Here is a 17,822-nt window from a genome sequence, read left to right on the forward strand (position 1 = left end):
CCTCATTGTCTACAGAACACAGACAAGGAAAAAAAGAAATAGGATGACAATGACACGAAAGGAGAGTTAGATTAATAGATTGAAAGGAAAAGAATTGGAGATGGAGCATGAAACAGTGAGAAAGAGAAGCAAACAGAGAGCGAGAGACTCGGAGAGACAGAGAGCAGAGCGAAGGAGTCATGTAACAGAAGAGCCATTAGCAAATGTCTGTTTCCTATCCCCACTCAGATCTCTGAAAGACAGGATCTGTGTGTGTGTCTGTGTGTGTCAGTGTATGTGTGGCTCAGATCCCAGAGGTGTATCAAGTCCACATTGGAGATGAGGTTTTGTCTGAGCAACTATGTCTATCAGCACCTGTGTACTTTTGTGGATGTGTGTATTTGTTTGTGCGTGTGTGTGTGTATTTGCGTGGCAGTGAACTTTGCTTGCCTAGTTGGAGAGAGATTTGGCTGATGGGGAGGAAATGCACAGAGATGGACTAAAATGGTGACATTCTAATCAACACTGGAACACTGATGTTGATATGATTATGCACCGATTCGAACAACAGTATCACGGAATTGCAGTGAAAGCCACAAGAGCAGTGATGCAATGTCACTTGTATTTTTAACAAGTGGCTCACACCACAACAATATTTTTTAAATATATTCATAGATATATTCTAACCTTTGAGTGACTATAGACCATATTCATACGGTGACATTTCCCCCTATGGTACTCTCTGTGAGAGAAGCTCAGATGCTAGACTAATGTGATGCCGCTGTGTTACAGGCATCTGACAAAGCTTTATCATTTTCAGCACTTCCTGATTGATCAGCAACTGAAAAGGAATGGATAGGGAAAATCTGCAGACATTCAGGATAAAACAACATAATCCATTGGCGTCCATTAGCATTCAACCATTTCTCAGCTAACACTAACATTTGATTGCATCCAGTGCATTTCATTTCCATGTGTAAATGAATGCTAATTTATGGTTTTCCTAACGTATTGTGTAACACTACCAAATGGTAATGACACCTAGAAAGTGTTTTACTGCTAACAATAGCTGCTACGAGAGTTGGGTACAATTGACATTTGAACTGATACGGTACTGACACCAGTACCTTGAATTTGATACCAGTGCCCAACAGTACCTTTTTTTTCAGTAACTTTCTTCAGTGATAATTAAAATGTAATATCAGTTGAAAAAAAAAAAAGAAGTTGCTACATCAGCTGTCAAACACGGTACACTCCCCAGCTTTTATATTTTGTGCTTGGCCAGATACAGTATTTCCACGACGTGTTGCCCTGGCTTATCGTGGCTTGTTGCAGGGGTGATGCAGTCCCGCTCTCTATCTTCCTCTAAATACTTCAATGTTGCACTCTAAGGTAACGAAAATGTGGCACCAGTTGATTTAACCGGGGAATCAAGACTTGCTAGCACCGACGTAATTCCATTGGTACCCATAAAAATACAGAGTTCGGTACCCAAGCCCACCTGTTACCTAACGGTAGCTGATGCTTGTCAAATATGGCTTCACAATAGATTTACACTTGTCATTGTCTTTTCAGTTGCTCATCATTCCAGAAGCAGTGAAGGAATAAGAATAAAGTGATGTCAGATTCCCAACATGTATAGGACTTCCAACTGGAACGCAGCAGATCAACAGTTGAGCTTCCCGCCCTGACTGTGATGTCAGAGGAATAAGTGTGAAGATGGTCCACAGGGTTGCCTTGACTTTCCAATTTTCATGGGAAGTCAGTTGCAATTAGAAATTTTAGAAGGGTGCTCGTGTGAAATAAAGGGGATGATCTAAAGCAAGGTGTTAATCTACTTTGCTTGCCAGCATCCTTTTCTTTCTGGCTGACAGCAGAACTCACTAGTGCAAACCTTCGCTCAAATTTGACTTGAAAAGACTGCCAAGAAAGGGTGCGTTCGGCTGTGAAATTATCAACTTCTTGGAAGCCAGCTTTCTTATGTTTGCATTACTTTCCTGCTACGTGCAAAGTCTTTTTCTTTTGGAGCTCTTCTTCGTTAGCTCCTTCCTCATCTTCTCCTTAAGGCTCACATTAATTGGCTTTCTCCTGCTTGTGCGCTGTGTGCCCAGACATGTCAACCCTATAGGATTTCTGTATTTAGGCACCTTCTGAAATGTTAATGCAACAACTTGCATTATGCAGTTGCACTGAATTTTCTGTGCGATCGGAGGAAGCAGAAGGTACAGTTTAGTGGGACAAGGATTCACTCAGAGTCTGACATGTCAGCTCTATAGAAACTATGAAGTCACTATATCAAAGTGTGGGAATCTATATTCAACCTTTCATGCTAAAGCAGAGAGGTTTCAGAGCTGTATTAATGGTCACAAGCGTAGGTTGGCCTGCTGATCCGATAACATCAACCTGAAACATGGAAACTGTGTTGGCCTACTTGGCTGATGTGTCTATTCATACAAAGAAACAAAGTCAACATGGTCGTGCATTGACTGAAAAAAGTTGAATAAAATAGTTAATGGTAGAAAGGGGTGATTTATCCTCACTTTCAAACTAAAAACTCACCTTTAAGATCAAGACATTTCAGAAAACAGCATTGGTTAGAATAAGGAGCTCTTAACCCAGCAGTAGCAGGTATAATATTACCCCTTTTTTCTGGGGTAATAGCTGAGGCTGCTGCTGCTCTCACAAAGAGAAGGTCTACCGCACCTTTTTTTCAATTCATTTCAAAAGGTGAGCGGCACGCCTCATACAATAATAACACTGATCCCCACAGAGAAAGTGTCTGCTTTCTCGCCCTCCTCCGCAGGAAGGTCAGGGTCAGCTACAGGACAGCACCTTTGGAGCCAACAGGGATTCGGTTTCCTTGTTTGAGGACAATTTGGCGGGGCAGATCTCTGCTGGCAAAGGGGTTTGTATCCCTGCCATCCAGCCAACGTCTGGTCTATGTGTGTGGCTATTGAAGGTGGAATTATAGATGTAAATCAAAGATTCATGGGTAGGTTCTCCTGGAGCACAAAGAAACAAAGTTTGACCTCACTCACTGTCTGGATCTTCGGAATATGGTACTACACAAAATGACGGTAATGTCAATAATAGACGTAAGACTCTCTCTTCCAAACCAGGAAACGCTGATTGTGTTATTTCTATGAAAGAACGTGTGTGTCGTTGTGTTTTTTTGATACAGTGAGGTTTTAATCGAGAGTATATTTGTTGTAAAACGGTCATGATCAGATGGCCACAACGTCGTCCAATCCATGTACAAAGGTGGTGTCCATTACGTTAATGCCTGGGAGCCTGAGGCATTATGTCTTGGGGTCTGTCCATCAGTCTATCCCAGTCTTGTGAACATGATATCTCAAGAACGCCTTAAGGGAATATCTTCAAATTTGATACAGATGTTCACATGGACTAATGGATGAACTGATTCGATTTTGGACGCCTAAGGTCGAAGGTCAATGTCACTGTAACCTCACAAACACATTTTTGGCCAGAGCTCAAGAATTCACACAGTAGTGTTGTCTAATGGGATAAAATGTTCTGGCCATCTTCTAATGGCAAAGCTCTGGAACAGCAACTTGACTGGTGCGCGGAGGCATTAAAGGCTGATGTGGTAATTTTAGTTTTTAGCACATGTATTTTAACTGTGTGTGTGCACATCTAAATCAGTATATACCTAAGACTTTGTGAGTCACACGTGACTATCCAATTTGTTTTCAGTAGCACATAAAAATAAACTGACAGGTTAGGTAACACTGAGCAGCGACAATCTACAAAATCCACTGTGGATAGCTTGTGGTGGCTGATTTGGTTTTTCAGATGTATAAAGATGGTAAGCGCACACTGTGTACATACATTGTAGCAAAATAGCACTTGTGGTAATGTCATATTTTGACTCTGCTAGGATGTCCACTAAGGACCTCCACCTGCAGCCAGGTGACATCCGGATGATGCCGCAGCTTCCACTTTGGATCTCTTTTTGAACAATTACCTGACGTCTCACTTGATTTGGCATTCAAACAGCTGCCATACAACATCTCAAAGGTTGTTGCATTAAATCACTAGAAGTCCCTCAGAGCCCACTGAAATCACTAGAAAAGGCTTCAGGGCTGCTGGCTCATTTAATCCATATTTGGATTTTTTTTTTTTTTTTTTTAATTATTTCCTTAATGCAGTACTCTCCTTGAGAGCTGTAAAATGGTCTGCTGCACAACTCCCACAGATATGAGTTTTGGCATGATGAGAGAGCAAAAAAACGCTTTCACCCATGTAATGAGGGACTGTTGATGCACTTTGGGGGTTTCCCAAAACGATTGGGAAAGTTAAAATTAAACAAATGGTCAGATTTATGTCACTGAAATGTGGTATAATGGGTCCATGGTAAAACTTATCCCCCGTGCCTGTGAATAAAAGCAGTGCATGTTTTTTTTTTTTTTTTATGATATATCTGTGGACACTTTGATGCAATGTGTATCTTGGACAAAATCAACTGTGGACCACTACACCGTTCCACTCTTTATGCAACTCCAGCGCAGTCTCCATCGCTCCCTCTCTCCCACTCTCCTGCTCTCTCCCAATCTCTCTCTCTCTCTCTCTCTCTCTCTCTCTCTCCCCCCCACACTCACCCTCTGTGGCGGCAACACTCCAGATTCATTACTTGCGAGATCTCCAGACCATTCGAGCACTTTCTCACAGCCCCGATACACACACTCTCACTACACCCCCACAACACACAACACACACACACACACACACACACACACGTATTCACACAAACACTCTACCCACCTCCTCACTGTTACCATCCATGTGTCATTGGCTGTTGCTAAGTTACAGGCCCCCACCAAGTTTTTTGCGGCCAATGAAAGCTTGTTGCTTTCACCACTGGTTTTGACAGATACCCCATTTTGTTGGAACACTTTGTTTTTGCTTTGGCTTCATCTCTTTCCAGGGTTTCGCCTTGGCCTGCTCTTCAGCCGTCCGTTCACTTTTTTTCATGGCTTCCCATGCTTTGATTTAATTTCTGTGTGTTCCAAAGCTCAGTCGCTCTTTAACTTTCCTTGCGTTCATTTGAGGAGTGGAACACAAAGAGGGATACTTTTTGAGGAGTTCTTGTGAAGATCAGGTGTTGGTTCAGTGACAGCTGACATATTGTCGATGTGAGGCAGAAGCTGCGCAGATTAGTTTCACCATTAATCACCGCAGCCTTATACAAAGACTAGAAAAATTGTATTTCCTGCGAAAATACAGTGTGAATGCTGAAGGCTGAAACGCTCTTGGAAATCTGCTGAACGTCCTGGCGAAATGTTGAAAAAGTCGAAAAGCCGGAAAAGTTGCAAAGTTAAAGGCCGAAAGAGGTTAAAAAGTTGAACATATTGATAGTTGAACAGTTCCATAGCTGCACAGGAAGAGGAATGGTTGAAGCAGTTGAAATTACAGAAAGATGAATATTTTAAGAAGATGAAGAGACAGGAAGGTTGAAGACGGCTGAAAGAGTTTAAAAAGTGTAACAATTTCATAGCTGAACATGAAGTTGAATGTTTGAAGGTGTTGAAAAGGCAGGAAGATGAATATCTGAAAAGTTTGAAAAGCTGTAGCTTAAGAGGGCTGAACGAGCTTAAGAATGTGAAAAGAGATTGAAAAGGCCAAAAAGTTGCAGAGTAAGAGGGAAGAACGAGCTTAAAAAGGTGAGAAAGGGTTGAAAAGGTGAGAGGATAAAGGAAGAAAGAGCTTAAAATGGTTGCACACATGCTGGAGCAGGAGCAGAGCCAAAGATGAAAATGTCCCCATAAGGATGAATGGGAAAACGCCTGACAAACTCCTGCGATCTTTGAAAAAACTGTAATGGTTATGGTCAAAATATTTATTTAATGAGTAACAGGAGACATTGTTAAACGAAGTGATGTTGTTTATATTTCTGGAAAGAATATTTTAAAAAGATCAAAAGGCAGAAAGTCCAATATCTGAAGAGGTTGAAAAGCTGTATCTTAAGAGGGTAGAACGAGCTTAAAAAGGTGAAAAAAGACTGGAAAGGCAGAAAGATTGTAGCTGAATATGAAGTTGAATGTTTGAAGGAGCTGAAAAGGCAGGAAGATGAATATCTGAAACGGTTAAAAAGCTGTGGCTTAAGAGGGCTGAAAACGCTTTAAAAGGTGAAAAAATACTGGAAAGGCAGAAAAGTTGTAGAATAAGAGGGCAGAAAGAGCTTAAAAAGGTGAGAAAGGGTTGAAAAGGTGAGAGGATAAAGGAAGAAAGAGCTTAAAATGGTTGCACACATGCTGGAGCAGGAGCAGAGCCAAAGATGAAAATGTCCCCATAAGGATGAATGGGAAAACGCCTGACAAACTCCTGCTATCTTTGAAAAAACTGTAATGCTTATCGCAAAATATTTATATGATGAGTAACAGGAGACATTGCTGAACGATGTGATATCGTTTATATTTCTGTAAAGAATATTTTAAAAAGATGAAAAGGCAGAAAGTCCAATATCTGAGGTTGAAAAGCTGTAGAGTAAGAGGGGTGAAAGAGCTTAAAATGGGTGCACACGTGCTGGAGCAGCAGCAGAGCTGAAGATGACAATGCTCCCATGAGAATGAATGGGCAAACGCCTGCCAAACTGTGATGAATAACAGGAGAGATTACTGAACACGGTGATGTCCTTTAAATTTCTGTAAAGAATATTTTAATAAGATGAAAAAGGCAGAAAGATGAATATCTGAATAGGTTGAAAAGCTGTAGAGTAAGAGGGCTAAAAGAGCTTAAAAGAGTGGGAAGAAGCTAAAAAGCTAAAACATAACATATTATCTTTGTCTTTTGGCATTGGGTTAGACATTCACATTTTTGAGTGGAGGGGAAAGATCCATAGACTTGCCAGGTAGTGATGCACAGTCAGGGCTTCTGTGGTTCAGCACCACGGACAGCGGTGAGAAAGAGAGACCACAAGCATGCCCCAAAACAATTAAAACAAGGTGAGGGTGATCCGCTGTGTGATAGCGGAGTGGAGAGTCAGCAGCTGGATTTTGCAGACACGGTCAATATTAGTAGATGTATAGGCAAAAAACAACAAAAAAACAACAACCACGACCATTATTCATTTTTTTTAATTACATTTGTGAGAAGTTATTATAATGAGGATTTTCACTTCCCCACAAACATGATAAATCCCTCCAAATAGTTATTACATTAGTGGGAAATCACATGTTACATTTGAAGTAGGCAGCGGCCATTACCTTTGTGGAAAATGTATTAAATTTGTGGGTTTATTACATTAAATGCTGGCTGCAAGGTTGAATGGTCTTAAAAAGCTGAAGATTTGTGAAGCCAAACGTTTTTTTTAAATGTCCCCATAAGGATGAATGGGAAAACGCCTGCTAAAGATGAAAATGTCCCCATAAGGATGAATGGGAAAAAGCCTGACAAACTCCTGCGATCTTTGAAAAAACTGTAATGGTTATGGTCAAAATATTTATTTAATGAGTAACAGGAGACATTGTTAAACGAAGTGATGTTGTTTATATTTCTGGAAAGAATATTTTAAAAAGATCAAAAGGCAGAAAGTCCAATATCTGAAGAGGTTGAAAAGCTGTAGCTTAAGAGGGCAGAACGAGCTTAAAAAGGTGAAAAAAGACTGGAAAGGCAGAAAGATTGTAGAGTAAGAGGGCAGAAAGAGCTTAAAAAGGTGGAAAAAAGGTTGAAGAGGTGAAAGGATAAAGGCATAAAGAGCTTAAAATGTTTGCACACATGCTGGAGCAGGAGCAGAGCCAAAGATGAAAATGTCCCCATAAGGATGAATGGGAAAACGCCTGACAAACTCCTGCGACTTTTGAAAAAACTGTAATGGTTATGGCCAAAATATTTTTAAATTATAAAGTTGGAATGGTGTCTCTAGCTCAAAGTATGAAGGACAGGAAGAGGTGCAAAGTCGATGACTTTGGAAGAGGATTTGAAGATTTTCCCATTCACTTCAGTGTTAAATTTTGTTTAGAAAAAGCCGAATTTCTAAAGAAGTTGAAAAGTTAAAAAGCAAAAAAGTACAAGGTTGGAATAGCTTAAAAAGTTGAACATTTTAATAGTTGAATGGTTTCTTTAACTTAAAGTATGCAGAAGTTATAGCAGAATGAAATTTGAAAAATTCCCCATAAGGATGAATGGGAAAACGCCTCCCAAACGCCTCCGATTTGAAAGAAAACTGTAATGGTTGTAGCTGAAATATCTATATGGTGAGTGAGAGGAGGAGTTGCTGAACGCGGTCATGTTGTTTTTATTTCTGGAAAGTGAGAAATGAAGGCACAGAAGCGAGAGAGAGAAAAGGTACCGTCTGCTCTTCAGCAGAAATTTTGGCTCAAAATTAACATTGCGGCTTATGGAGGAACTGTTGGACTTCTTGTCGCTCTCGGGCTTCTAGATCCAAAACCGTAAGTCCCACATCTGAAATGAGACCATCAGATGAAAGCCCACAAGATTTCCTACATTTCTGTGCATATATTGTCTATATCAAGTAAAAGATGTGGGAACCAAATCGAGCTGAAGAGAATTTTCCTCCCTTTTTTCCCAGCTGTTCTACACTCTGGGCTGCGGCAGTTGGTGCGCGCGCACTCTAGCTGACGCAATACACACCCATTATAAAATGAGAAGAGGAGCTAAAAATCCTTCAAACTCAAACTGCGATGATTTCAAAACCATACAAGATTTTAAAAAACTGAATACAGTGCAAACAGTTCAAGGTGTTGTGAGTATTTTAAAGTTTGAATGGTGTCTCTAGCTCAAGGTATGAGGGAGAAGAAGAGGTTGAAATTCGAGGAGTTTTGAAGAGGATTTGAAGCTTTTCCCATTTGCGGCAATGTTAATTTTTTTTTAAACAAAGCTTAATATTTGAAAAAGTTGAAAGGTTGAAAAGTTGAAAAGCACAAGGTTGAAAAAGCTTAAAAAGCTGAACATTTTCATGTTTGAATGGTTTCTATAGCTGAAGGTATGCTGAAGTTATAGCAGAATGAAATTTGAAAAAATCCCCATAAGGATGAATGGGAAAAATTTAGCAGAAAAAGCTGAATATTTCCAAAAGTAGAAAAGGTAGAAAAAAGAAAAATACAAGCCATCATGTCCCAAAAAAGCTGAACATTTTGATGGTTGAATGGTTTTTATAGCAAAAAGTTTGTAGGAGGAGAAGCGAGCCAAAAAACGTACGGAAGAAGAATAATAATAAAAATAAATTCCAGAAGAACAATAGTGTGAATGCCTTCAGCATTCACACTAATTAAGTTGTGGCGCAGCGTTGTACATATGGACACACAGACACACACTAAACTAATGCACTCATGCCACGTCTAATTCAAGTGACTGTGTGTGTTTGCGAGTGACTGTGTTTGTGCAGTACAGTGTGTTTGTGTGTATACCCAGCAGATGGATGACGATGCTTTTGAGGTCGTTAATAACCTGGTGTTCTCGCTAGGGTAGACTCTGCAGAAATAGACGGAGCACACACACACACACACACACACACACACACACACACACACACTTACCAATGCAATACATGTACTATTGCTATTCTCTTGCGCGCTCAAAAACATAGGCATACAAGCACTTACGTACAGCAGTAAGCACTTATAGGCAAACCCCTTCTATATCATAAAGATGGAAGGACATGTTCAAACATCCACACAAAGATTTATGTATACGCACAGGCAAATGAATGCATTGTCAAATCACAAACAAGTATCGAGGGCCCAGCTGCGTATGTGCCTTTTCAAAGATTCACAGAGTAAGCTCTCAGTAAACACATGTGCACATACACACATGAATACGCTTGTGCCTGTGCACAGATGTAGTGAATCATACAGTAGCTCTGCAGAAAGAGCTGACAGGGTGATCCATCTACATCGCAAGGTGCAGTGTGCTCTATGTAAGCAGGCTGGACACAGCGTAAGCAAGGGCCCAGAAACACACTCACACTCACACACACACACACACACACACACACACACACACACACACACACACACACACACACACGCCGACATGGATGAATTGCTTGTACTCAGTGCAAAGATCACATCACTGGATTATTTCCAATTATAATCTAATGAATGATGGTGCACAGGAATAGGTTGAAGGCAATCTAGCAGTCCCTTGGCCGAGAAGGGCACTTCATCTTTGTTTAAGGCCACAACATCACATTCAGATGCATTAAATGCTGATTTTAAGAGCATTTAAACGGTATTGTGAGCTATTGTTGGCTTTAAAAGCATTTACATTATTGTAATATTCCAGTGGTGTTTGTATGGCAAAATGCTGCTGGGTCTAAAAATCAAACATCTGCAAAGTAATTATTGCTCATAGTTTGATCTGATTTCATATGCAAATACCAACATTTTCTCTGAGAGACGCATCCTTGCACAGGAAAGGGTGCATGCAGAGGCTCACTACTGTTGTCATTTGTTATTTTGTCCATTGAGAGAGTAAAATCACACATATCATCAAAATAATACTGTTGTTTCGGATTGGATCATGTTACAATGCACAGGCTGTATACACTGTAAGTAATTGTGGGCTGGTTCAAGTTAAAAATGCATGCATTGCATGCATTTTTTTTGGTGAAAAACAAAAACTAATGTGAAATATGTGAAACTGCTCCTGTATTTTTTAGACATTTTAAGTGTGGGGTGGAGGGTCGGAATTCAATTAGAACCCTTATCATGGATTGCAATGATTTCATCATAGCGACAGCGTACAATGTATTTCTATGATGTAACAAAGACACACAGCAAGTTTCCCTCTCCAATTTCTTTAAACTGTGAAAAAGGAGGGTATCAGGAGAGTTTGCATTCTTATTTTAATGAGTTGACTGAACTCTAAGAAGGATTGAAGTCAGTTTGAGTAAGATGAACTCAAGTTCATATGTTTGGAAGTGGTGAGAAAATAAAGACTAGAGATGTTAAGTTTAAATGGGCTGTACATGACAATCCATAGCAGTTTTCCATGCATTATTCACTTGTCTATAGGCCAAATGTAAATGAATCGTACTGTGATTTGGAAAATCCGACTTTCTTCTGCCTCTTCCTCTGTCTCTCTTGTAGGCTTATTCACGTGTGTTTGTTGTGATTTGCGTTGCTAATTGCTTCAGATGGGACTGTAATACCACTGCTTGTTTTGAGTTCTCTTACTTTTAGTTGTTAGAACAGCTAATCTGTTTGAGTGTGTCTGACCACTGCTCAATTTGGCTTTTTTGATCTCGCCGTCTTTTCATGTGAACACTGTAGACGTTGTTGTCGTCTGTTTGTTTCCTGTTGTCCTGTAAATTCATTATGTATGCAATGAAATGAAGGAGCTTTGGCTGGCTTTTCAGTACTCTGATCACATGTTGTCCTCTCTGCCTGAAGCGCTAATCAGAGGCATGTCCGCTTCAATCAAGAGGTGACTCAAGCTCATTACCTCTTGTCATCTTCAGATGGACTAAAGGCTCTGGCACTGCAGTCTGCCATATTAACAATAAACACATTAGTAAAGATAAGTCATTGTTTCCATTGATTGGATGTGAAACAGAAAAGTAGGCAGAGAGAGCAGCACAATGGGGCTCTTTAATCTTCATAGGTATTCGATATGAACTGTGAAGGAGATTATTTCCTTTTAAAGAAATGGACGCATTGATGTTTTGGCAGTTTCTGTTGCTGATAACTGCTATTTCAAGAACTGCATTAATTCACTGCATAGCAATGCTACCTGTAACTGTGCTTGAAGTGTACCTATTGCATGCTCTTCCCGTATATAATGACCATTTTCTTCAGACGAGCCTCTTTTTTTATAACACACATAAGGATGTAGCGCTGCCGTCTGCTGCAATATCTGGCCTAAACACATTGGGAAATACTGTGCCTGGGAGAAGCTGATTGATTTACAAATGCAATGCGCAGATCATACTGTCAGGCAAAACAAAGAGACTGTCAGTGTGTGTTTGTGTCGTACTTTGCACAAACATAAAAACATAAACATTTGTCACCGCTGGAGACATCCCCAACGTTGTTCTGACAGCTTTTACAGTCACTCGTAGAGAATGAATATCAATGCCGAGCTCTCCAGTGTAATTACTGCGAAACGTCGCTGGAATGCGTCACGTCTGGTACCTCTGACTTTCAGACACGAAATAACATGCTTGGTTTTAATTTCTTGACATTTACCACAATGAGTCTCAAAAGGTGCTAAAATATATATTTTAAGTCACTTCTGCTGTTCGTGGATTCTAGTGGTCTGGCGAGGGGTGGGCAGACGGTCTAAATTCTGCTCTGTCTTCCTCTCTCCTGCACACTTAAGAGCTCGATCACGTCTGAGATTGTTCTCAGATTCCAACCCCCCCCGGAGTTACTTTTGCATGCGATTGGAATGGCATGTTCTGTCAGGCATCGGCGCGGTTTAACATAGTTTAGCTAACTGCAGCGATATGTTAATTAAGCTAAAAGCGCCAAAGTGGCAGAGCCTGCTTATCCTTAAACATGCAGCCACCGTCTTAGCTTTCCAGCACCACAATATCCCCACTATTAAAGGCCTTTATATCCAGTCAGAGGTGGGCAGTTTTTCATGTGGGCACCAACTAGATTAAAAGTGTTGCTGATTTATGGGCTGTAACTAAGTTTCTCAGTGGTAGGTCTTACTTGTGTTAACCCATAAGGACACTTAAGTGGGTTCCATTTATTTATCTATTGGGTTTAAGATGGGTTTGAAGCTCAAGTGTGAAACATTGTCTTTTGGCTTGAATTACCTATTTTGGTAAGAATCCACTGGTTTAGCACACACAAATGTTGAGACCCATAATCAAACTGCAGTCACCACCCTGGCAGCCACATCGCCTGCAACTGCACCTCCCGACATAATAGTCAGGTAAAAAATGTCTAATATGAACGTGACATGACAGCTTTTTGTGGAATTGTTAATATAGTGACTTTTTGTTTTACCTGTACTGTGTGTCACCAACACATGCAGTAGAAAGAGACCCTGGCTATGCTGATTCTAAGCTAAAAACTCAATATCATGGTGTTTACTAATCAGGGCTCAGGACCACCAATGTTCAGCGTTCAGGACCAATTCCCTCCAGACAAGGCCAGCAATGCTCAAGTTCTCTCATGCCCAAACTGTTACTTAATCAGCGACCCTCTGACATTAATCCAACTCAAATCAAGGCAATCATCAAAATGTTCATCATCAGAACATGAAATGTTCTAAAGTTGTGTACATACAAATAGGTAATTCAGTTAATTTCAAGCAAATCCTGGTACATTTTCAAATCCAAGTGAGCATAAGGAACAAGCATGTTTTTTTTTAGATGACTAAACCACTGGCAAATACAGCAACCAATAAACATCAAAGGCTAACTTCACAGCCGTGCTATCTTTCTTTCTGTAGTTGTTCCGAGAAGCTCTTGGAATGTTATTCCGCTGGGTTTGAAGGAAAGTTAGAGGCAGGATTTTTTTTTTTTTTTTTGGATTTGCATTGTGGCCAACAGTCTAATGATAGATGAAGTCTGGAGGGCTTCCAAGATGTCTGCCGCATGATTAATCTATTTTGCGTCATGTTTTTAAAGCAGAACGGCATTCAGACTATCCTGCAGTGTGAGACTGGCAACTCATTTAAAACCAGGTGGAGTTTTATTCAATTGGGACTGAACTGTCAAGCTCTACCCTGCACCAAAGACATCTTAACAAGCAACGTTTGGGGTACGTTACATTGTCATTCATTTCATCGCCAACAACTATAATAGCCCAATCTCATTGGTAACAAGGGCAGGCAGCTTGGATCTGTTTTCTCTTATATTAACTCCCCGCAGCTGAACAAGCACAGCAGTGAGTAATGGTGGGTGACTGATCGCCATCATCCTCACTGAATTACACAGAAAAACCCATATGTCCATAATTGAATAGCCTTAAAAACACACATAGTCTGGATGTGTGGGAGGACCAACTGAGGTGTGTCTGAATGTTTAAAATAGAGCAGCTACAATACCGGAGACTCGTGCTGCACACATGCGAGCCGGAGCGAGAGTGGGTGAACTGAGTGAAGGATGTGTGTGCTTGGAATCACCATTGATGCCAGTTTCTGCAACATAAACGCATTAACGATACATTACAATAAAGTCATCACAAAACCGAGCGAGATCGGGTGAGTGATGGATAATGGAGGAAAAACACAGAGTGAGCATTGAGACCTGCAAGATAGATGATCATGAGAAAAGCAAGGGAGTGCAAAGGAAAGAGAGAGTAAAGGGAGGGGGGGATAGAAACGAGAATCACATCCACTGTAGGAAAAATGCTGTATATATAAAGCTTTAAGAGTGGATGGACAGAGAACAGAGCTGAGAGGGAAGACATTTGGAAGCAAAATGACTCGGGCTGAAAGAAAATCCATTAGATACAGAGAGTAATGGACAGCTTTAAACTAAGTCATGAGAAGTGAAGTAAAGGAGGCCAGGGGAGGAGTGACCAACAGCTCTGAGAATCTGATCAGAAGACAGAGACATTGCAGGGAAATAACATGTCTGTGTAACATCTGATGTGTTCATATGGGTATAAGAGCAGGGATAATGGAGTGAGCAGGGAGTGAGGAGAAAAAGCACAGAGTACAGGTGAATAATGTGTTGTATGAGGGGAATAGAATGGGGAGCGATGGCGGGGAGGGGGTAATCAAGAGTAATGGTGAGAAATATATTCAGTGGCATGGAAAGTGAAATGGAAAGGCTGATATGGGAACATCATAGTCCGTGTACAAGTAAGATATAGCTAATCGTTGTTTCTGCTTTGTGTTTTACACTGTGGGAGGACCGAGAACATGAAGTATCGAATAACAGCATATCTATTTTTAGCAGGCTCATAAGAGATTGCACTTTCATTTGTTTGTATGTATTTGGCAGATTCGCTTCACTGGATGATGCACAGGGAAATCTAAGATAAAGAGAGAAAAGCGTGTAGCAACACTGGGTATCTGTCCTCTTGTGATGCTGTAGTACATTATCATCCCTGGATAAGAACTGTTCTGTTGGCAGTCTGGGGAATATTCATGGTGGAGCAGAATTGAGAAGAAGTACTGCACACAGGCCTTCTATTGAAAACCAGTCTGATTAGCTGGGTAGTCCAACTGTGCAGGCTTAATACACTGTTGCCCACCGGTACACACACTTATCTCACCATGAGATTTGAGTTGTGTCAGTAGGGCTCAAAAGTTGAGATGGTGCCATAGCTGGCGAGTCAAGTCAGGTAGCGTTTGATCCTCAGTGACATGTGTGATGCTTACAGCAGATGGCATAAAGACAGCACAAACTGCATTTGTGTAGCCCCTGCAAAGTTGCACTCACATTTTGAAGATGCCAAAAAATGCATTCTTTAAAAAACATCTTAAAAAAAACACGACAGTTGCTTATATAAGATGGCCAGAGAATCAATTGGAAGTGTCTATTCTTGTCTCATGTAGATTTTCTTTGCAACAGGCGTTGACTGCATTGCAGGGCGAAGAACCATGAAAGTTTAATGGGTTCAACACTGACTTGATTACCTCTTCTGCATTTGTATAAAATGTGCATTACAAGAGTAGAAGAGATTTTTAAATATTGTTCTGGGGCATGGAATTCAAATTACATATTGCACTGAGTAAAGATGTTGTATATTACATATTGGTGCTTACTTCACCGCATAGCCATACACATGCAAAAGTGGCGCTAGAGAGTTTGGTAGTGTATCATGATTTGAGTATGAAATTTGACAAGCTGGGAGTGAGATGAGACCTGTCCATCAGCGACAATTACAGTTATGCATTCAATGATCACGTCTGACATTTTAGATTTTCCAACAATCAATTCAGCAAAAGTATCAATAAGACCAGAAATTTGCAGGCTATCTTGACATAACTTGATAAGCAGTTTATTTGTACGGCTAAATTTAATTAGATGTGTCTAAATATAACAAAAAAAACTACTGCCACACTGGAAGTAAAATATTTTTTTAAGCCGTAACAGGGAGGCATAAAAAGTCTATAATTAGCCATACTGCCACCATCATACACACACGTTTGCTCACCACAAAGGAAATTCCATCACAGTCGAGTTTCTCATTATTCTGTTCTACCGTGTAATGTCCTCACAGATAGAGGTCACCATCTATTGCAATTATAAATGTAATGCTTCAGGTGCTGCTTTTTATGACAGCTGTTGGAAAGAAGTAGGCAGGTGTTGTCAGAAACAGAAGGGCTGATCCTGAGGGGGTTCAAGTGTTGTAAACCGGAAAGGGAAGTTTTGTCTGACAATTTTTTTAGGAAAATGCGTTAAACTGACAGTGTCAGCATGCTCAGCACGAGTGTTAATTTGCACTGAATGTACTTTTAAAAAAAAAGGTTCGTCTAGAGACTACCGGAAAATAAAATACGCAGAGCACAAGTGTGCTTATTTTGTCAGCTCAGTGTATAACTGGGTTTGACGAATTGCATCACTTAGATGTTAGACTTTTAAGAAGGAAGACAAACCTACAGCCTCATGTGAGATGAATAGGGGGTTATCTGAACTTGCAGAAGCCTTGATTACACCTATACTTTGCTGGCATTATTTGTGTAATCACAACAAAAACATACAGTGCACCGTACCCAAGAGGTGAACGATGTTGCCCTCATGCAATCTTGACACCAACATTACAGTTTACCACTGGACTGAGACTCCCTACCTACATTACATCTTGCCAAAATATCAAACAGGTGTGGGTAAGGGAAAATCCCCAGTGTGCCTCAGGAAAATTGCCAGCTCACCGTGCACCTGCACAACCACAGAGCCGATTATGAGCGCACAGTATTGTGTAATTTAGTTCAGCTCCTCAGGAGTACCATGATACACTTCTCCTAGCTGGATAGTGAAGTTGCAGTACAAATGGACGTATTTGTAAAGGAACTTTTGTGCTCAATACCACTTTGGCTGTAGAAGGCAATAAACGTGGCTTGCTACATTACCGTGCTTGTAAAACTGTGTATACAAGCGCCACAGCTTCACATCAGCTCACATTACTTTTTAATATGTATTTAATGTCTTTATATCAAGGCTGAAGTCAGACTGTTGTGGAGCATTGCCGGTTGTTGCAGAGCTTAGTTAAACAAGCTAGGAGTGCTGCTGTTAGCACTCTGGCCAATTTACCATGCTCCCAAAGATGTTTTCCCATTCCTTTTTAATGTTTTTTTTATTTATTTATTTATTTTTTAATGCTGGATATGTACTTCTAAATCGCCTGATGTCATGATCTGTGTCACTTGGGACATCAGTATTGCTCATGTTCAACATGTGCATTAAAATAAGAAGCCTTGTTTTGCATGCCATTCCCCATATCTAGAGAGGCATTACCTTTTTTTTTAATCAACTCCAATTATTTTCTCATTCCTTCTGTCTTCCAGTTGCCCTGTTCCCAGTGGAGGATAATGGAACGGCTGTGGTTCTCTCTGCTGTTGCTGGCAGCAGCGTGCAGGGGACAGCCGTGTCCGAAACGCTGTATGTGCCAGAGCCTTTCTCCGTCACTTGCTATCCTCTGCTCCAAGACAGGCTTGCTCTTTGTTCCTGCTGCCATCGACCGTCGCACCGTGGAGCTACGTCTTCAAGAGAACTTTATTACAGGTAATATACCTGCCAGTCTGTCTTATATTCCATTTTACCTTCGTCCAAGAATAGTTAATACAACATTTTTGCACAGTCCAGTCTGTTCATTGTCATCAGCCATCGTCTTATCCACAAGGGGGAACTTATATTCAATGCCAACAGGTGTACGCCAAAGTCTGGCTTAGTGCTGATTATTTTGAGCCCCTTTAGCAGTGGTGTTTGAATACTAAACAGTGAAATAGCAGCA

At 40.6% G+C, this 17,822-nt stretch overlaps 1 protein-coding gene across 1 annotated transcript in view; it reads left to right on the forward strand.

Annotated features, from left to right (window-relative positions):
* Positions 1-17,822, forward strand: part of zgc:172282 (leucine-rich repeat and fibronectin type III domain-containing protein 1-like protein) — a 186,607-nt gene that overhangs the window by 90,858 nt on the left and 77,927 nt on the right. The window contains exon 3 of the mRNA XM_037084608.1: positions 17,377-17,593. Coding sequence (XP_036940503.1) covers positions 17,401-17,593 — 193 coding nt within the window. The 5' untranslated portion in view covers positions 17,377-17,400. The remainder of the gene's footprint in view (positions 1-17,376; positions 17,594-17,822) is intronic.

The sequence above is a fragment of the Acanthopagrus latus genome, chromosome 2, assembly GCF_904848185.1.
Source record: "Acanthopagrus latus isolate v.2019 chromosome 2, fAcaLat1.1, whole genome shotgun sequence".
Classification (NCBI taxonomy): domain Eukaryota; kingdom Metazoa; phylum Chordata; class Actinopteri; order Spariformes; family Sparidae; genus Acanthopagrus; species Acanthopagrus latus.